The 18,560-nt window shown below is 38.1% G+C and overlaps 1 protein-coding gene across 2 annotated transcripts in view; it reads left to right on the top strand.

The window, feature by feature from the left end:
- MGAT4A (alpha-1,3-mannosyl-glycoprotein 4-beta-N-acetylglucosaminyltransferase A) overlaps positions 1 to 18,560 on the top strand; it is a 116,982-nt gene that overhangs the window by 47,355 nt on the left and 51,067 nt on the right. For both annotated transcript variants that reach the window (XM_021701173.1, XM_021701172.1), the window contains one exon: positions 930 to 1,070. In XM_021701173.1, the coding sequence (XP_021556848.1) occupies positions 930 to 1,070 (141 nt within the window). The remainder of the gene's footprint in view (positions 1 to 929; positions 1,071 to 18,560) is intronic.

Raw genomic sequence — 18,560 nt, 5'->3', positions numbered from 1 at the left:
GGCAGAGGGAGAAGCAGGCTCCCCGCGGAGCAGGGAGCCCGATGTGGGACTTGATCCCAGGACCCTGGGATCATGACCTGAGCCAAAGGCAGACGCTTAACCGACTGAGCCACCCAGGCGTCCCTCTAATATTATTATTTAATCTTATGCTAAGTTGATAGGTTGAAATTGGTGTCTTGTAATTTATAGTTGTTTCTTTACTTATGAGATTAATTGTTAATATAGCAGTCATTTGCATTTCTTCTGTGAATTTTTTGGTTCTTGTCATATTTTTAATGGAGTTTTCATAGAGTTTTGCATGAAATCTTTGAGGCTTTAAGTCCTTACTGCTAACTTCTGTATTTTAAAGGTTAAATTATAATATAGTTGGAACTTTAAAACAATATTGCCTACTAGATTGAGTTTTTATTTCATATTATATTAAAGGATTCATTAACTCCTCTAAGGAAAATGGAAAAGCTACTTGAAAGTTAGGATCTGTACAGAGCATTCTCAAATTGTGCGGTTTAAATTATTGTACTTGTATTTTTTGGGGAAAAAAAATATCTTCCATGTGAAAATTCAGTAAAATAGAATAGCATAAGGAAAGTGAAAGTTATTGGTGGTGAATGTGCTTATTATATTTTCATAAATGGGTAGCATGTTTAGAGTGTGTTCTGCAGGGCCTGAGTTCTGAACCTTTATCATGGCAAGTGATTAAAGCATTCCGCCTTCTCAGGGTACTTCAGCTTCTTCAGAGTGCTGTCAACATTGGGACTCTCAGACTCGTTGCACAAGTGTCCTTTTTCATTTTAAATGGAGATCTTATTCACCAAAGTATGAAATCGGGACAGTTCTAGTTCTCATAAATTTTTACTGCTATATTTGTAAAATTAGCAACTTCTGTAAGTAAGGTGCTCCTGTGCATTAATTATGCTTTTCTGTTTTAGATAATACCCTAAAGCTATTAAAGGAGTTAACAAGCAAAAAATCTCTTCAAGTGCCAAGTATTTATTATCATTTGCCTCATTTATTGCAAAATGAAAGAAGCCTTCAGCCTGCTCTGCAGATTAGTAATGGAAGAACAGGAGGTATGTTTGTTTTGTTTCTTACTGTGGTTGTACTGCTGGTCTTAATTGGATCTTGGAGTATAACATTGACCATTAGAAGCCTGTCAGGTCAAAGAAGAATAATTCCTTCTCTCTGCATAATAACTTAGGGCTCATTTACGTTGAAAGGAGTTATCTATTTTTCTCCATAGATCAGAGTATAGAGCTGAAAAGGGTCATGAGAAATCTGGTGTAAGCCCCATCTCCGGGCAGAAAAATGTTTAAACCTTTGTAATTTTTCTGTTTTAAAAATTTGAGATGAATTTTTTTTCTTGTGTCTTCTTTGAACGTTAGTAGTTCTCACAGTCTCATCAAGAGAGGTTTTCTTATGTTTGCCCCTGCTTTTTCTTAGAGAGCTGGAAGGCATATAATCACTTTCATTTAATCTTTCAGACAATAATAGAAATACTTTGGGTTGCTTTTTTTTCCTCATATAGTGAAAAGATAGTTTATTGCATATTTTTTTTCTTTCTGTTAGAACTGCCAGAGCTTGAATTTTCCTTGTGAGTCCTACTTACTGTTCTTTCATGATTTTTATTCCTCTATTTTGACTTTGTTAATCTTTTCTTTGGAGATTTTAAAATGTAGATAGCAAAATATTGTTTTGCTCCCCTAGTAAGTCTTTTGTCTTTTGTTAAAACCATTACTTGATAGATACTGAAATTCATCTTTGTGATAATGTTTTTGAAAAGACTGATTTAATCTGCTTTTGATTCAGTAGGATTCTTAGGTATTTTACTTTTGTGTGTGTGTTGCATTTTCTCATATTATTTGATCTATTAGCATAAGCTTTTATATTTGTCTTTTTTTAGTTCTGCCGTCTTTCTACTTTATGAATCATTTAAAATTGCACACTGCCTTCCTAAGGAGGAAGTGATAATTCTTAAAATACCATGTTCAGACTAACTCATTCTTCCATTTCCTTATTGATTCAATAAATATTTATCCAGTAGGTGCTGGATGTACAAAGACTAACAAGATGTGTGGTGTACTCTAAATTATTTTCTTTAGAATATTGATCATTATTTCTGAAGTTGGTATTATATCTCTCCCTTTAATAATCATTATTTGGGTAGGATGTCTCAGTCATTTAGTACATGTTGGTTTAGATGATGTCTTCATTAATAAGAATATCAAATGAAAAGAAAGTACAAGTATTTATTTAAAGTCCTTTAAAACTTCTCACAACATCTAATAGGTTCTCCTTAGTAGCTCCTTGTTATTTTGTGAATGTGACATTCTCTTACCCTTTTGAAGATACTTATTTTCCATCCCATTTGTTTGACTTTATCATAAATATAATGAAATCTTGGTCAACCAGATTTCCACTAGTTAACATTGTTACTAAGCTGGCACTATTTTTTGAGAGTTAGAAAAAGCAGAAAACTTGAAAAAACAAACAAAAAAACAAAAACAAGAAAACCCTCAGATTTACATTAAAATCACCTTCCTAAATCCTTAAGCAATGGTTCTTAACATTTTTAGAGTCAAAGAACCCTTTGGCTATCCTAGGAAAGCTATAAACTTTCTATTTAGAAAAATGCACATAGAAAAAGTAATTCTGTATATAATTTCTGGGGTTTTGTGGAACTCCAAAATCTTTTTAGGGACTTTATATTAAGAACTTCTGGTGGTTTTTTTGTTTTGTTTTGTTTTTTGGGTTTTTTATTGTTGTTGTTTTTAAGATTTTATTTATTTATTTGAGAGAGAGAGAATGAGATCACAAGCAAAGGGAAGGGCAGAAGGAAAAGCAGACTCCCACTGAGCAGGGAGCTCGATGCAGGGCTCACTCAATCCCAAAACCCTGGGATCATGACCTGAGCCAAAGGCAGACACTTAACCAACTGAGCACCCAGGTGCCCCTTCTGTTTTTTAGATCAAAGAAAAACTGCTTCTTGCTAAAAATTCTGTTCTTCAGTGGTCAGGCTGATTAAATAAGGAACAGCACTCAGACCAGTTAAGTCTTCCTAAGACTAAAGAGGGAGAATGTGTTCCAGGCATCTACTGACTGTCTAAAGAGGGGCTTGAATTCCTTTGTGAAGAACAAAAAACTGCCAGCCCATCCTACCCACACCATATCTAGATCCTTCCACGAAATTTACAGGTTGCAATAAATAGATACAACTACAGATGGGTAAAAGGGCATATTGTACAATGAGGGTTACAAAATATTTAAGGAAACCCACATTGTGAATGACTTAATACTCAAGGAAATAGAATTTGCAGAGCAAGGAGAATATAATTTAGAAATTCCACATAATCAATATATTTTAGAGGGATGAGAGGCCAGTTCATAAAGGATCAATTGGATATCTCTGTGTTCTAATTTCATTGATTATATTTAAAATTTCCATATAGATGTACTAATAAGCAGAGTAGAGACAGCTAAAGATCAGATTAGCAATCTGAAAGATTGAGCTGTGTAGTTCTTCTGGAATGCTGCATAGAGGGCACAAAGAATTGGGGTAGACCAAAGTTTTAATATCTATCTAATAGAAATTTCAGAAGGAGAGTGAAGGGAGTGAAGAGAGGAAATACCCAAATATATAATAGAAGAAAATTTCTTTGAGTTGAAGAAACTCACAGCTCCTCAGATTCAGGGGCCATTTAGTGCTGAGCAAGATGGCTAAAGAAAGACCCTCCACAGGTTACCTACCAAAATGGCATTACTGATGGTAGAGGACAGCAGGTTGTTTTTTGTGCTGAAGTGAAAGAAAATCCATGAGCACCTGTTATGTGCCAGGTACTTTGCTGGGTACTTTGGTACACAAAATTAGATGTGGTTCCTTGTGTTGTGGAGCTTCAGTCTAGTAAAGGAGGATGCATGAGTTAAATAATTACTTATGTAAATAATTGTACAGCTACAACTTAATTGGTGATACAAAGGATGCCTTGATAATATATAAAAGGGGCATTTGCCTCAATTAAGGATTTTAAGGAAGTCTTAAAAATGGATTAGATGTGAGATCAGTGAACAATGTAGTTACTGGTGAAGGTGGGTGTATGAGTTGCTTAATTCTGCTGTAAAAATTACCACAAACCCGGTGACCTAAAACAGCATAAGTTTATTATCTTCTAGTGTTGGTGGCCAGAAGTCCTAAAATCAATGTGTTGACTAGGGTGTGTTCCTTCTGAAGCTTTAGGGGATAGTCCACTTCTTTCCTTTTCCAGCTTCCAGAGGCTGGCTACATTCATCAGTGCCCCTTCTTCATCTGCAGATCTCTCTGTGACTCTGACCTCTTGCTTACATTGTCACATCTCCTCCTCTCACAGACTCTCCCACTTTCTTCTCATAAGGACCCTTGTGAGTTCATTAGGCTCACCTGGGTAATCCAGGATAACCTTCCAATCTCAAGATCCTTAATCAAATCCACAATATCCCTTTGGGCATGTTAGGTAATATACTCAAAAATTCCAGGAATTAGGTCATGGACATGGTAGGGACAACATTATTATGGCTACCACATGGGAGAAAAAAGTATTCCAGAAAATGAGAAGAGCATCACAAAAGCCCTGTGATGGAGGGAGCATGGAATGTTCTAGAAAATGAAAGAAGGTCACTGTAGATGAAGTGTAGGGTGAGGGGAAGCATGGAATAAGATGAGACTAGAGATGTACTGGAGACAGACAATGCAGGATCTTGCAGACCATTTACTGGATTTGGGCTTTTATCCTAAGAACAGAAAGAAGCAACAGGTTCTGTGAAAAATGCTGTTGTTACTTTGATACATATTGCATTGAATCTGTAGATTGCTTTGGGTAGTATGGACATTTTAACAATATGGATTCTTCCAAGCCATGAGCATGGAGTATCTTTCCATTTGTTTGTGTCATCTTCAGTTTGTTTCATCCGTGTTCTTTAGTTTTTGGAGTATGGGTCTTTTACCTCCTTGGTTAAATTTATTCCTGAGTATTTTATTCTTTTTGGTGCAATTGTAAATGAGATTATTGTTTAATTTCTCTTTCTGCTATCTCATTATTAGTGAATAGAAATGCAACTGATTTCTGTTTATTTTGTATACTGTGATTTTACTGAATTCATTTATCAGTTCTAGCGGTTTTTGGTGGAGTCTTGAGGGTTTTCTATATTTAGTATCATGTCATCTGCAAATAGTGAAAGTTTTACCTCTTCCTTACCAATCTAGATGCCTTTTATATCCTATTCCTGTCTGACTGCTGTGGCTAGGACTTTGATTCCTAGGTTGAATAACGGTGGTGAGAGTGGACATCCTTGTCTTGTTCCTGATCTTAGAGGAATAGCTCTCAGTTTTTCACCATGGGGTGTGATGCTAGCTGTGAATTTCTCATATATGGTCTTTATTATATTGTGGTATGTTCCCCTTAAACCCACTTTGTTGAGGGTTTTTATCATGACAGATACTGGATTTTGTCAAATGCTTTTTCTGCTTTTATTGAGATGATCATATGGTTTTTGTCTTTTCTCTTGTTAATATGATGTATCATGTTGATTTATTTGTGAATATTGAGCCACCCTCTCATCCCTGGAATAAATCCCACTTGATTATGGTGAATGATTTTTATCATATTATTGGATTCAGTTTGCTAATATTTTGTTGAGGATTTTTGCATCTATGTTCATGAAAGATACTGGCCTGTAGTTTTCTTTTCATGTAGTGCCTTTATACTGAGGGTATATTAATTTTCTTGATCTTTTCAAAGAACGAGCTCCTGGTTTCAGTGATCTGTTTTACTGCTTAAGTCTCTATTTCATTTATTTCTGCTCTAATCTTTATTATTTCCTTCTTTCTACTGGCATTGGGCTTTGTTTGTTCTTCTTTTTCCAGCTCCTTTAAATGTTAGGTTGTTTACTTGAGATTTTTCTTGTTTCTTGAGATAAACCTGTGTTGCTATAAACTTTTCTGTTAGAACAGCTTTTGTTGCCTCCCAAAGATTTTGGACTATTTTGTTTTCATTTTCATGTTCTCCACGTATTTTTTTATTTCCTCTTTGATTTCTTGGTTGACCCATTCATTGTTTAGTAGTTTCTTATTTATCCTCATGTATTTGTGTTCTTTCCAGATTTTTTCTTGTGATTGATTTCTAGTTTCATACTATTGTGGTTGGAAAAGATGGATGGCATGATTTCAATCTTTTCCAATTTATTGGGACTTGTTTTGTGGTCTAACATTTGATCTATTCTGGAGCATGTCCCATATTCCCTTGAAAGGAGTGTGTAATCTGCTGTTTTTGGATTGAATGTTCTAATATATCTAATTTATCATTCAAAGCCACTCTTCCCTTGTTGATTTTCTGTCTCAATGATCTATCTATTACTCTAAGTGGATATGTCCTAATATTATTGTAGTACTGTTAATTTCTTCCTTTATGTCTGTTAATAGTTGTTTTATGTACTTAGGTGCTCTCATGTTCAGTGCATAAATATATACAATTGTTATATCCTTCTGTCAGATCCCCTTATCATTATGTAGTGTCCTTTGTCTCTTTTTACAGTCTTAGTTTTATAGTCTGTTTTGTCTGATAGAAGTTTTGCTTTCCCAGTTTTGTTTTTACTTCCATTTGCATGGTAAATGTTTTTCTATCCCTTCGTTGTCAATCTGCATGTGTCTTTAAGTCTGAAATGAGTCTCTTATAGGCAGCATATATATGGGTCTTGCTTTTTTATCGATTCAATCACCTTATGTCTTTTGATTGGAGTATTTAGTCCATATCATTTAAAATGATAATTGATAAGTATGTATGTAATGCCATTTTGTTACTTGTTTTATGGTTGTTTTGCAGTTCTTCTTTCTTTCTTCTCTTGCTCTTTCCTCTGTGGTTTGATGGATTTTGTTAGTGTTACGCTTGGATACCTTTCTCTTTGTTTTCTTATGTATCTATTACAGGTTTTTTATTTGTTACCATTAGGTTCATATAGAACATCCTATGTGTATAGCAGTCTACATTAAATTGATGGTCACTTAAGTTTTTTTTTTATTATGTTATGTTAATCACCAAGCATTACATCATTAGTTTTTGATGTAGTGTTCCATGATTCGTTGTTTGCATATGACACCCAGTGTTCCATTCAGTACATGCCCTCTTTAATACCCATCACCAGGCTAACCCATCCCCCACCCCCATCCCCATCCCCTCTAGAACCCTCAGTTTATTTCTCAGAGTCCATAGTCTTTCATGGTTCATCTCTCCCTCCGATTTCCCCCCCTTCATTTTTCCCTTCCTACTACCTTCTTTTTTTTTTTTTTTTTTTTTTTAACATATAATGTATTATTTGTTTCAGAGGTACAGGTCTGTGATTCAACAGTCTTACACAATTCACAGTGCTCACCATAGCACATACCCTCCCCAATGTCTATCCCCCAGCCACCCCATGCCTCCCACCCCCCACCACTCCAGAAACCCTCAGTTTATTTCCTGAGATTAAGAATTCCTCATATCAGTGAGATCATATGATACATGTCTTTCTCTGATTGACTTATTTCGCTCAGCATAAACCCTCCAGTTCCATCCACGTTGTTGCAAATGGCAAGATTTCATTCCTTTTGATGGCTGCATAATATTCCATTATGTGTGTGTATATATATACATATATATATATATATATATATATATATGTATATATATATATACCATATCTTCTTTATCCATTCATCTGCAGGACATCTTGGCTCTTTCCACAGTTTGGCTATTGTGGACATTGCTGCTATAAACATTGGGGTGCACGTACCCCTTCGGATCCCTATGTTTGTAGCTTTGGGGTAAATACCCAGGAGTGCAATTGCTGGGTCGTATGGTACTCTATTTTCAACTTTTTGATTAATCTCCATTCTGTTTTGCAAAGTGGCTGCACCAGCTTGCATTCCCACCAACAGTGTAGGAGGGTTCCCCTTTCTCCACATCCCTGCCAACATCTGTCGTTTCCTGACTTGTTAATTTTAGCCATTCTGACTGGTGTGTGAGGTGGTATCTCATTGAGGTTTTGATTTGGATTTCCCTGATGCTGAGCAATGCTGAGCACTTTTTCATGTGTCTGTTGGCCATTTGGATGTCTTCTTTGGAAAAATGTCTGTTCATGTCTTCTGCCCATTTCTTGATTGGATCATTTGTTCTTTGGGTGTTGAGTTTGATAAGTTCTTTATAGATTTTGGATACTAGCCCTTTATCTGATATGTCATTTGCAAATATCTTCTCCCATTCTGTCAGTTTTCTTTTGGTTTTGTTGACTGTTTCCTTTGCTTTGCAAAAGCTTTTTATCTTGATGAAGTCCCAGTAGTTCATTTTTGCCCTTGTTTCCCTTGCCTTTGGAGATGTTTCTAGGAAGAAGTTGCTGCGGCTGAGGTCGAAGAGGTTACTGCCTGTGTTCTCCTTTAGGATTTTGATGGACTCCTGTCTCACATTGAGGTCTTTCAACCATTTGGAGTCTATTTTTGTGTGTGGTGTAAGGAAATGGTCCACTTTCATTCTTCTGCACATGGCTGTCCAATTTTCCCAACACCATTTGTTGAAGAGACCGTCTTTTTTCCATTGGACATTCTTTCCTGCTTTGTCGAAGATGAGTTGACCATAGAGCTGAGGGTCCATTTCTGGGCTCTCTGTTCTGTTCCATTGATCTGTGTGTCTGTTTTTATGCCAGTACCATACTGTCTTGAGGATTACAGCTTTGTAATAGAGCTTGAAGTCCGGAATTGTGATGCCACCAGCTTTGCTTCTCTTTTTCAACATACCTCTGGCTATTCGGAGTCTTTTCAGGTTCCATACAAATTTTAGGATTATTTGTTCCATTTCTTTGAAAGAAGTTGATGGTATTTTGATAGGGATTGCATTGAATGTGTAAATTGCTCTAGGTAGCATTGACATCTTCACAATATTTGTTCTTCCAATCCATGAGCATGGAACATTTTTCCATTTCTTTGTGTCTTCCTCAATTTCTTTCATGAGTATTTTATAGTTTTCTGAGTACAGATTCTTGGCCTCTTTGGTTAGATTTATTCCTAGGTATCTTATGGTTTTGGGTGCAGTTGTAAATGGGATCGACTCCTTAATTTCTCTTTCTTCTGTCTTGTTGTAGGTGTATACTGATTTCTGTGCATTGATTTTACATCCTGCCACTTTACTGAATTCCTGTATGAGTTCTAGCAGTTTTGGGGTGGAGTCTTTTGGGTTGTCCACATAAAGTATCATATCATCTGCAAAGAGTGAGAGTTGGACTTCTTCTTTGCCGATTTGGATGCCTTTTATTTCTTTTTGTTGTCTGATTGCTGTGGCTAGGACTTCCAATACTATGTTGAATAGCAGTGGTGATAGTGGACATCCCTGCTGCGTTCCTGACCTTAGGGGGAAAGCTCTCAGTTTTTCCCCATTGAGAATGATATTCGTTGTAGGTTTTTCATAGATGGATTTTATGATATTGAGGTATGTACCCTCGATCCCTATACTCTGAAGAGTTTTGATCAAGAAAGGATGCTGTACTTTGTCAAATGCTTTTTCTGCATCTATTGAGAGGATCATATGATTCTTGTTCTTTCTTTTGTTAATGTATTGTATCACGTTGATTGATTTGCGGATGTTGAACCAACCTTGCAGCCCAGGGATAAATCCCACTTGGTCGTGGTGAATAATCCTTTTAATGTACTGTTGGATCCTATTGGCTAGTATTTTGGTGAGAATTTTTGCATCCATGTTCATCAGGGATATTGGTCTGTAATTCTCCTTTTTGATGGGGTCTTTGTCTGGTTTTGGGATCAAGGTAATGGTGGCCTCATAAAATGAGTTTGGAAGTTTCCCTTCCATTTCTATTTTTTGGAACAGTTTCAGAAGAATAGGTATTAATTCTTCTTGAAATGTTTGGTAGAATTCCCCTGGGAAGCCATCTGGCCCTGGGCTTTTGTTTTTTGGGAGATTTTTGATGATGCTTCAATTTCCTTAGTGGTTATAGGTCTGTTCAGGTTTTCTATTTCATCCTGGTTCAGTTTTGGTAGTTGATACATCTCTAGGAATGCATCCATTTCTTCCAGGTTATCCAATTTGCTGGCATAGAGTTGCTCATAATATGTTCTTATAATTGTTTGTATTTCTTTGGTGTTGGTTGTGATCTCTCCTCTTTCATTCATGATTTTATTTGGATGATTTCTCTTTTCTTTTTGCTAAGTCTGGACAGGGGTTTATCAATCTTGTTAATTCTTTCAAAGAACCAGCTCCTAGTTTCGTTGATCTGTTCTATGGTTCTTTTGGTTTCTATTTCATTGATTTCTGCTCTGATCTTTATTATTTCTCTTCTGCTGAGTTTAGGCTTTATTTGCTGTTCTTTCTCCAGCTCCTTTAGGTGTAGGGTTAGGTTGTGTACTTGAGACCTTTCTTGTTTCTTGAGAAAAGCTTGTATTGCTATATACTTTCCTCTTAGGACCGCCTTTGCTGCAGCCCAACGATTTTGAACAGTTGTGTTTTCATTTTCATTTGTTTCCATGAATTTTTTAAATTCTTCTTTAATTTCCTGGTTGACCCATTCATTCTTTAGTAGGATGCTCTTTAGCCTCCATGTATTTGAGTTCTTTCTGACTTTCCTCTTGTGATTGAGTTCTAGTTTCAAAGCATTGTGGTCTGAAAATAGGCAGGGAATGATCCCAATCTTTTGGTACCAGTTGAGACCTGATTTGTGACCTAGGATGTGATCTATTCTGGAGAATGTTCCATGGGCACTAGCGAAGAATGTGTATTCTGTTGCTTTGGGATGGAATGTTCTGAATATGTCTGTGAAGTCCATTTGGTCCAATGTGTCATTTAAAGTCTTTATTTCCTTGTTGATTTTTGCTTAGATGATCTGTCCGTTTCAGTTGGGGGGGGGCGGTGTTAAAGTCCCGCACTATTATTGTATTGTTGTTGATGTGTTTCTTTGCTTTTGTTATTAATTGGCTTATATAAGTGGCTGCTCCCATGTTAGGGGCATAGATATTTACAATTGTTAGATCTTCTTGTTGGGTAGACCCTTTAAATAGGATATAGTGTCCTTCCTCATCTCTTATTATAGTCTTTGATTTAAAATCTAATTTGTCTGATATAAGGATTGCCACCCCAGCTTTCTTTTGGTGTCCGTTAGCATGGTAAATGGTTTTCCACCCCCTCACTTTCAATCTGGGGGTGTCTTTGGGTCTAAAATGAGTCTCTTGCAGACAGCATATCAATGGGTGTTGTTTTTTTATCCAATCTGATACCCTGTGTCTTTTGATTGGGGTATTTATCCCATTTACATTCAGGGTAACTATTGAAAGATACGAATTTAGTGCCATTGTATTGCCTGTAAGGTGACTGTTACTGTATATTGTCTGTGTTCCTTTCTGGTCTGTGTTACTTTTAGGCTCTCTCTTGGCTTAGAGGACCCCTTTCAGTATTTCTTGTAGGCCTGATTTCATGTTTGCAAATTCCTTTAGTTTTTGTTTGTCCTGGAAGCTTTTTATCTCTCCTTCTATTTTCAATGACAGCCTAGCTGGATATAGTATTCTTGGCTGCACATTTTTCTCAGTAAGTGCTCTGAGTATGTCATGCCAGTCCATTCTGACCTGCCAGGTCTCTGTGGATAGGTCTGTTGCCAGTCTAATGTTTCTACCATTGTAGGTTACAGATCTCTTCTCCCGAGCTGCTTTCAGGATTTTCTCTTTGTTTCTGAGACTCGTAAGGTTTACTATTAGATGTTGGGGTGTTGCCCTATTTTTATTGATTTTTGAGGGGGGTTCTCTGTGCCTCCTGGATTTTGATGCGTTTCCTTCCCCAAATTAGGCTGTAATTTGCTCCAATATACCTTCTGCCCCCCTCTCTTTCTTCTTCTTCTAGGATCTCAGTTATTCTAATATTGTTTCGTCTTATGGTATCACTTACCTCTTGAATTCTGCCCTCATGATCCAATAGTTGTTTATCTCTCTTTTTCTTAGCTTCTTTATTTTCCATCATTTGGTCTTCTATATCACTAATTCTCTGTTCTGCCTCATTTATCCTAGCAGTTAGAGCCTCCATTTTTGATTGCACTGCATTGATAGCCTTTTTGATTTTGACTTGGTTAGATTTTAGTTTTTATTTCTCCAGAAAGGGTTTCTCTAGTATCTTCCATGCTTTTTTCAAGTCCAGCTAGTATCTTTATAACTGTCAGTCTGAACTCTAGTTCTGACATCTTACTGATGTCCGTATTGATTAGGTCCCTGGCAGTCAGTACTGCCTCTTGTTCTTTTTTTTTTTTTTTTTTGAGGTGATTTTTTTCCAGAGGAGAATAGATGAATGAGAGAACAAAATGCTAACAGGGTAACAATGACCGCAGAAAAATACATGCTAAAGCAAATCAGAAGAGACCTGAAACCGGTGGAAAAGAAAGGGAAATAAAGGAAATAGAAAAAGAAAAGTTTTTAAAAAAAAAAGGAATATGGTCAGATATGATCAGGCTGGTGAATAGATCAGTGCCACACACTAGATTTTGGGCATATTTTGGTCTGTTAGAAGAAACTGCCTCCCAAAATTGTAAAGAAAGAAAAGCTTATATATGTACAAAAATAAGGGTGAATACGATGTAGGGATGGAATATGACTGTATAGATGAAAATTATAAGATTTTATAAAAGGAATTGATAAGATAAGAAATTGGTTGAAAAAAGAAAGAAGAGAAATTAAAAAAAAAAAGGAGAATGTGATCAGGTAGGAGACTAGAACAAAGCCATACACTAGAGATTTAGGGTATATTTTGGTCTGTTAGAAGAAACTGTATCCCAAAATTTTAAAGAGAGAACAACTTATATATATATATATACCAAAAATAAGATTGACTACTATGAAGGGATGGAATATGACTCTAAAAATGAAAAATAAAAAAGATTTTTAAAAAAGGGATTGATAAAATGTTGGTTGAAAAGGAGAAAAAAAATTCAAAAAAAAATTAACTTTGAAAGACTAAAGAATCGGGGAAAAAAGCCATGAATTCTGTGTGGAGTATTCCCCTAGCGCTGGAGTTCTGCCGTTCTCACTGATGGGTAAACTTGGTCTTGGCTGGCTGTTCTTGCTGATCTTCTGTGGGAGGGGCCTGTTGCCGTGGTTCCCAAATGTCTTTGTTGGAGGCGGAATTGCCCCGCCCTTGCCGGTCCGGGCTAAGTAATCTGCTCGGGTTTGCTCTCCGGAGCTTTTGTTCCCTGCGAGCTTTCCGTCCAGCTTTGGAGGCGGAGAGTGAAAATGGCGGCCTCCCAATCTCCGCCCCAGAGGAGCCGAGAACTTGGGCCCCCACTCCTCAGTGCGCCCGCAGAGAAAAGCAGTCAGTCACTCCTGTCTCCCCGGTCCCCAGCCACACTCTGTGCTCACCTGGTCTGTGACCAAGCGTTTCTATCTCTGGCACCCGACCCGGTGTGGAGTCTCCAAACCCAATAGATTGCTGCAGTGTGCTTCCACGCTGCTCCTCCTGGGGGGGAGGAAGTGGAGTCTCCCCGGATCTGCCGCTTGTTGGGTCCCTGCTGGAGGAGCAGTGGCCCGACTATGCGGCGGATCATGGTTTTTGGCAACCCGGAGCTGAGAGCCCGTGCCTCGGCTCCATCTCTGCAGCCGGCTTCCCCGCTCTGATACCTGGGAGTTCTGCCACACTCAGGCACCGCCGGTCTTTCTGTGACCCCGAGGGTCCTGAGACCACACTGTCCCAGAGGGTTCCACCCCCCACTTAGCCACTGGAGCGACGTCCCTCAGCGGAGCCAACTTCTCAAAGTTCCGATTTTGTGCTCCGCGGCTCTATCACTTGCCACTAGCGGCTGACCTAGGCTCCCTCCTCCCGCCCTCTATCTTCCCGAATGTCGCCTCAGATTCACTTTTCCGCACATCCTACCTTCCAGAAAGTGTTCGCTTTTCTGATGAGAGAGTTGTTGCTATTCTTTTCTTCGATCTCCTGTTGAGTTCGTAGGTGTTCAGAATGGTTTGATCCCTATGTAGCTGAATTCCTGAGACCAGATGAAATTTAGGTCTCCTACTCCTCCACCATCTTGCTCCTCCTATCGTCACTTAAGTTTTTGAACCCATTCTAAAAGCACTGAATTTTTCCTATGCATTCCCTGCCCTCCCCCCGCCCCCCCTGGTTTATGTACATGATGTCATAGGTACTTTTATGAATCTCTTGACTGATTTTTATAGTTACAATTGTTTTTACTGCTTTTGACTTTAACCTCCATATTGGTTTTGTAAGTGATTAATCTACTACTTTTATTATATGTTTGCATTCACCTGTGAAATTTTTTCCCATCATAATTTTCTTATGCTTAATTATGGCCTTTAATTTCTACTCAAAGAATTCCCTTTAACGTTTTTCTATAAGCCTGGTTTAGTGGTGATGAACTCCTTTAACTTTTGTTTGTCTGGCAAAGTCATTATCTCTCCTTCTATTCTGAATGATAACCTTGCTGAATAGAGTTTTTTTGGTTGCATGTTTTATCCTTTCAGGACTTTGAATATATCTTGCCACTCCATTCTGGCCTGCAGAGTTTCTGTTTGAGAATCAACTGATAGCCTTATGTGGTTCCCCTTGTATACAATTTTTCTTTTGCTGTTTTTAAAATTTTTTCTTCATCACTTGTTTTTGTCACTTTAATTGTTACATGTCTTGCTGTGGACTTCCTTGGGTAAATTTTGTTGGGGGCTCTCTGTGCTTCTTGAGTCTAGATATCTTTTCCTTCCCTGCAGTAGGGAAATTTTCAGCAATAATTTCTTCAAATAAATTTTCTGTTGCTTTCTGTCTTCTGGGATCCCTATAATGTGAATGTTACTGTGCTTGATGATGATGTTGAGTTTCCTGAACCTATTCTCAGTTTTTATTCTTTTTACTTTTTGCTCTTCAGCTTGGTTGCTTTCCATTACTCTGTTTTCCACATCACTGCTTAGTTGTTCTGCCTCCTCTATTCTGGTATCAATTTGCTCTAGTGAATTTTGAATTTCAGTTACTGAATTTTTCATCTCTGGTTCTTTTTTGTATTTTCTATCTCTTTGTTGAAGGTCTTACTGAGATCCTCCACTTTTTTCTCAAGTCCAGTGAGTATCTTTATGACCATTACTTTGAAGTCTTTATCAGGCATATTGCTTATCACCATTTCATTTAGCTCTCTTCCTGTGATTTTTGTCCTGTTCTTTTATTTGGACCATATTGCTCTGTCTCCTCATTTTGTCTAACTCTGTGTTTGTTTCTTTGTATTAGGGAAACCACCTACATCTCCTGATCTTGAAATTAGTGGCCTTATGAAGAAGAGGTCTTGTGGTGTCTTGAAGCACCGTGTCCTCTGTTCACTGGAATTAGGCACCTCCGGGGTCTTTCCTGTGTGGCTGTGTGGGTTCTAGCGTGGGACTGAGCTGCCTTTACCTTCAGTCCAGTTGGCTGCAAAGGCCCATTTTACCTGTTTCGGGTACACTGGTCAGGGTTTGGTCCCTGTGCTTTAAGGGGACTTGTAGTAGAGCAGCAGTCAGATTGGATGCCTGTCCTTAGTCTGTGTATTCTGGGACTGCAGATATACTGAGCTGCAGGGCACTGTCTCTGCACTGCCAGCTCTAAGGTTTGGCTGCTGGGACTGTGGGTACACACTGGTTTTGTATGGTTATATTCCCTTCTCCCCAGGGCAGGGGTCACTTTGGAGTGGCACTTGTCTCTGCTGGGGTTGCTTGCATGGTGTGTTGGGGCAGAGGTGGTTTTGGAGGCATGCCTGCTGAGTGGGTCAGGTTGGATGTGGTGCCTCCAAAGGGGAATGCAGAGGTGGGGCACTTGTTGCTAGCAAGATATGTAGAGAGTATTTGTGGTGGTTCCCACAAGTGTCTGGCTATATGCGGGGGAGGGGAGGGGAGGGAGCCTAGGGTAAGAGAATGGTGCTTGCTAGCACTTTTGTTCTTGAAGTCTCCTAAAGATTCCTGCCCCTTCAGTGCAAAATCTGAGATACCCCAGGCACTTTCCAAACTGCTGCTTCCTTGAGGTGTCTCTGCAGGGTTCTTTGTTATGCTGACTCTTTGAGGGTGGGGACTCAGTTTCCTGTTATCCCTGCCAGCTCTCTTGGAGCTACACCAGCTGATTTTAAAGTACCCAGAATTTGGGTCTGCTGATTTTAAAACTCTGGAAGTTAAGCCCCACTGGTTTTCAAAGCCAGATGTTATGGGGACTTACCTTACCAGTGTGGGTTCTCCATGCCTGTGGTACCTGGTGTGGATTCTGCTCCTCTCCCTTCTCGGTCCTGTGTGCAGTTAGTCTCACAGAGGTTTGGTACCTAAGTTCATTTCCTCCCCTCCTGTAGTTCTCAGTGTGGCTTTCTCTACAGTTAACTGTAAAGTCTCTTGTGCCAGCCCTTGAGTCTTTTTCAGAGTTGGTTGCACTGTGTGTCTATGAGCTCAAGATTTTACTGCTCTGCCATCTTCCCAGAAGTCTAAATATGACAGATCTCTTTTTGAGCCCCAGGAAGCTCTTCATCTCAAAATTGAAGAGGGGAGTATGGCATCTACCTTTGGGATATCTTTTAAACCATTTGGATTTTAGTATTCTTTTGGGGGGGGAGGGTTGTTATTGCTTTTTAAATTTTAATTCCAACATAGTTAATATATAGTGTTCGTTTTAGGTGTACAATTTAGTGATTCGACAGTTTATGTATTCCTCAGTGCTCATCATGGTAAGTGTACTCTTTAATCCCCATCACCTATTTTACCTATCCTCCCATTCACCTCCCCTCTGGTAACCTTTGTTCTTTATAGTTAAGACTCTCTTTTTTTGGTTTGTGTCTTTTTTTTCCTTTGTTTTGTTTCCTAAATTCCACCTATGGGTGAAATCCTATGGCATTTGTCTTTCTCTGACTTAATTATTCTCTTAACATTATATACTCTTACTCCATCAATGTTGTTGCAGATGGCAAGACTGCATTCTTTTTGTGGCTGAGTGGTATTCCATTGTGTGTGTATGTGTGTATCACATCTTCTTTTTCCTTTCATCAATCCATGGACACTTGGGCTGCTTCCATTACTTGGCTCTCGTAAATAATGCTGCAGTAAACATAGGGGTGCTTTTATCTTTTTGGATTAGTGCTTTCATATTCTTTGGGTAAATACCCAATAGTGCAGTTACTGGGTCATAGGGTAGTTCTATTTTTAATTTTTGAGGAACCTCCATACTGTTTTCTACAGTGGCTGCACCAGTTTGCATTTCTGCCAATAGTGCATGAGGATTCCTTTTTTCTCCACATCCTCATCAACACCTGTTTTCTTGTGTTGTTGATTTTAACCATTCTGACAGATGTGAGGTGTTCTCATTGTGGTTTTGATTTGCCTTTCTCTGATGATGAGTGATGTCATGCATCTTTTCATGTGTCTTGTTGGCCATCTGTATGTCCTCTTTGGAGAAATATCTTTCTGCCCCCTTTTAAATTAGATTATTTGTTTTTTTGGTTGTTAAGTTGTATTCGTTCTTTAGTTATTTTGGATACTAACCCTTCATCAGATATGTCATTTTCAAATACCTTCTCCCATTCTGTAGATTGTCTTTTAGTTTTATCGATTGTTTCCTTTGCTTTGCAGAAGCTTTTTATTTTGGTGTACTCCCAGTAGTTTATTTTTGCTTTTGTTTCCCTTGCCTTGGAGACATATCTAGAAAAATGTTGCTGTGGCCGATGTCAGAGAAATTATTGCCAATACTCTCTTCTAGGATTTTTATGGTTCTGTGTCTCACATTTAGGTTTTTAATCTGTTTTGAGTTTATTTTTGTATATGGTGTAACAAACTGGTCCAGTTTCATTCTTTTGCATATAGCCAAATTATGGATCTTAGTATTTGCAGAATCATGGTGGTAGACTCATTGAGCCATGATCTTCAAGCTTCCTTCTAATTTCAGAATTTTGTGAATTCTAAGTATTTTGTCACATTTCTAATAAATTTTTACATTATTAAGACTTAAATGTTTTTAACATTTGCAAAATATTTCTCTACTGCTATGTAACAGGATATTAAGGCTTTTTAAAGGGGGTTATTAAAAAAAACTTCCGGTGGATTACAGTCCTATTATAACATAATATTTGCATTCTTAAAATTTATCATGCTATGCAGAATTGTTCAATAAAAGGAGAAAAGTCGGTTAGTATCACAGTGGTCAGAAACTGTTAGTTACACATACAAAAAGACAAAAACACAGTTTTACACACGCTATATGATTCAAAAATACTAAGTACTACAGTAAATATGGTACTGAATAATACTTGAGGTTTGCCTGTTAAAATGGGCTTCAGAAGGATTGCCGCTTGGAAGGTTTTGAGAAATGTGATGCAAGGCAGGTTATCTGCAATCTGGTGGAAATTTCAACACTAGATGTAGATATGTGTGGTTCTTCACGTGCAGTTAACTGAGGCAGCTGGTAGAAGTTAGGAGTGTATACTGTTCGTGTATTTCTACATTGCTTGGTTCAGTTTTTTGAACTCATTTCAAATGGATTCCATTTTCTGTGTTTACCTAGTGAATGCTTGTCCCAGAGGAGAAATTG

This window comes from Neomonachus schauinslandi, chromosome 10, assembly GCF_002201575.2.
Source record: "Neomonachus schauinslandi chromosome 10, ASM220157v2, whole genome shotgun sequence".
Classification (NCBI taxonomy): Eukaryota; Metazoa; Chordata; class Mammalia; order Carnivora; family Phocidae; genus Neomonachus; species Neomonachus schauinslandi.
Note: the sequence above shows the minus strand (reverse complement) of the source record. Positions and strands in the feature narration are given on the sequence as shown.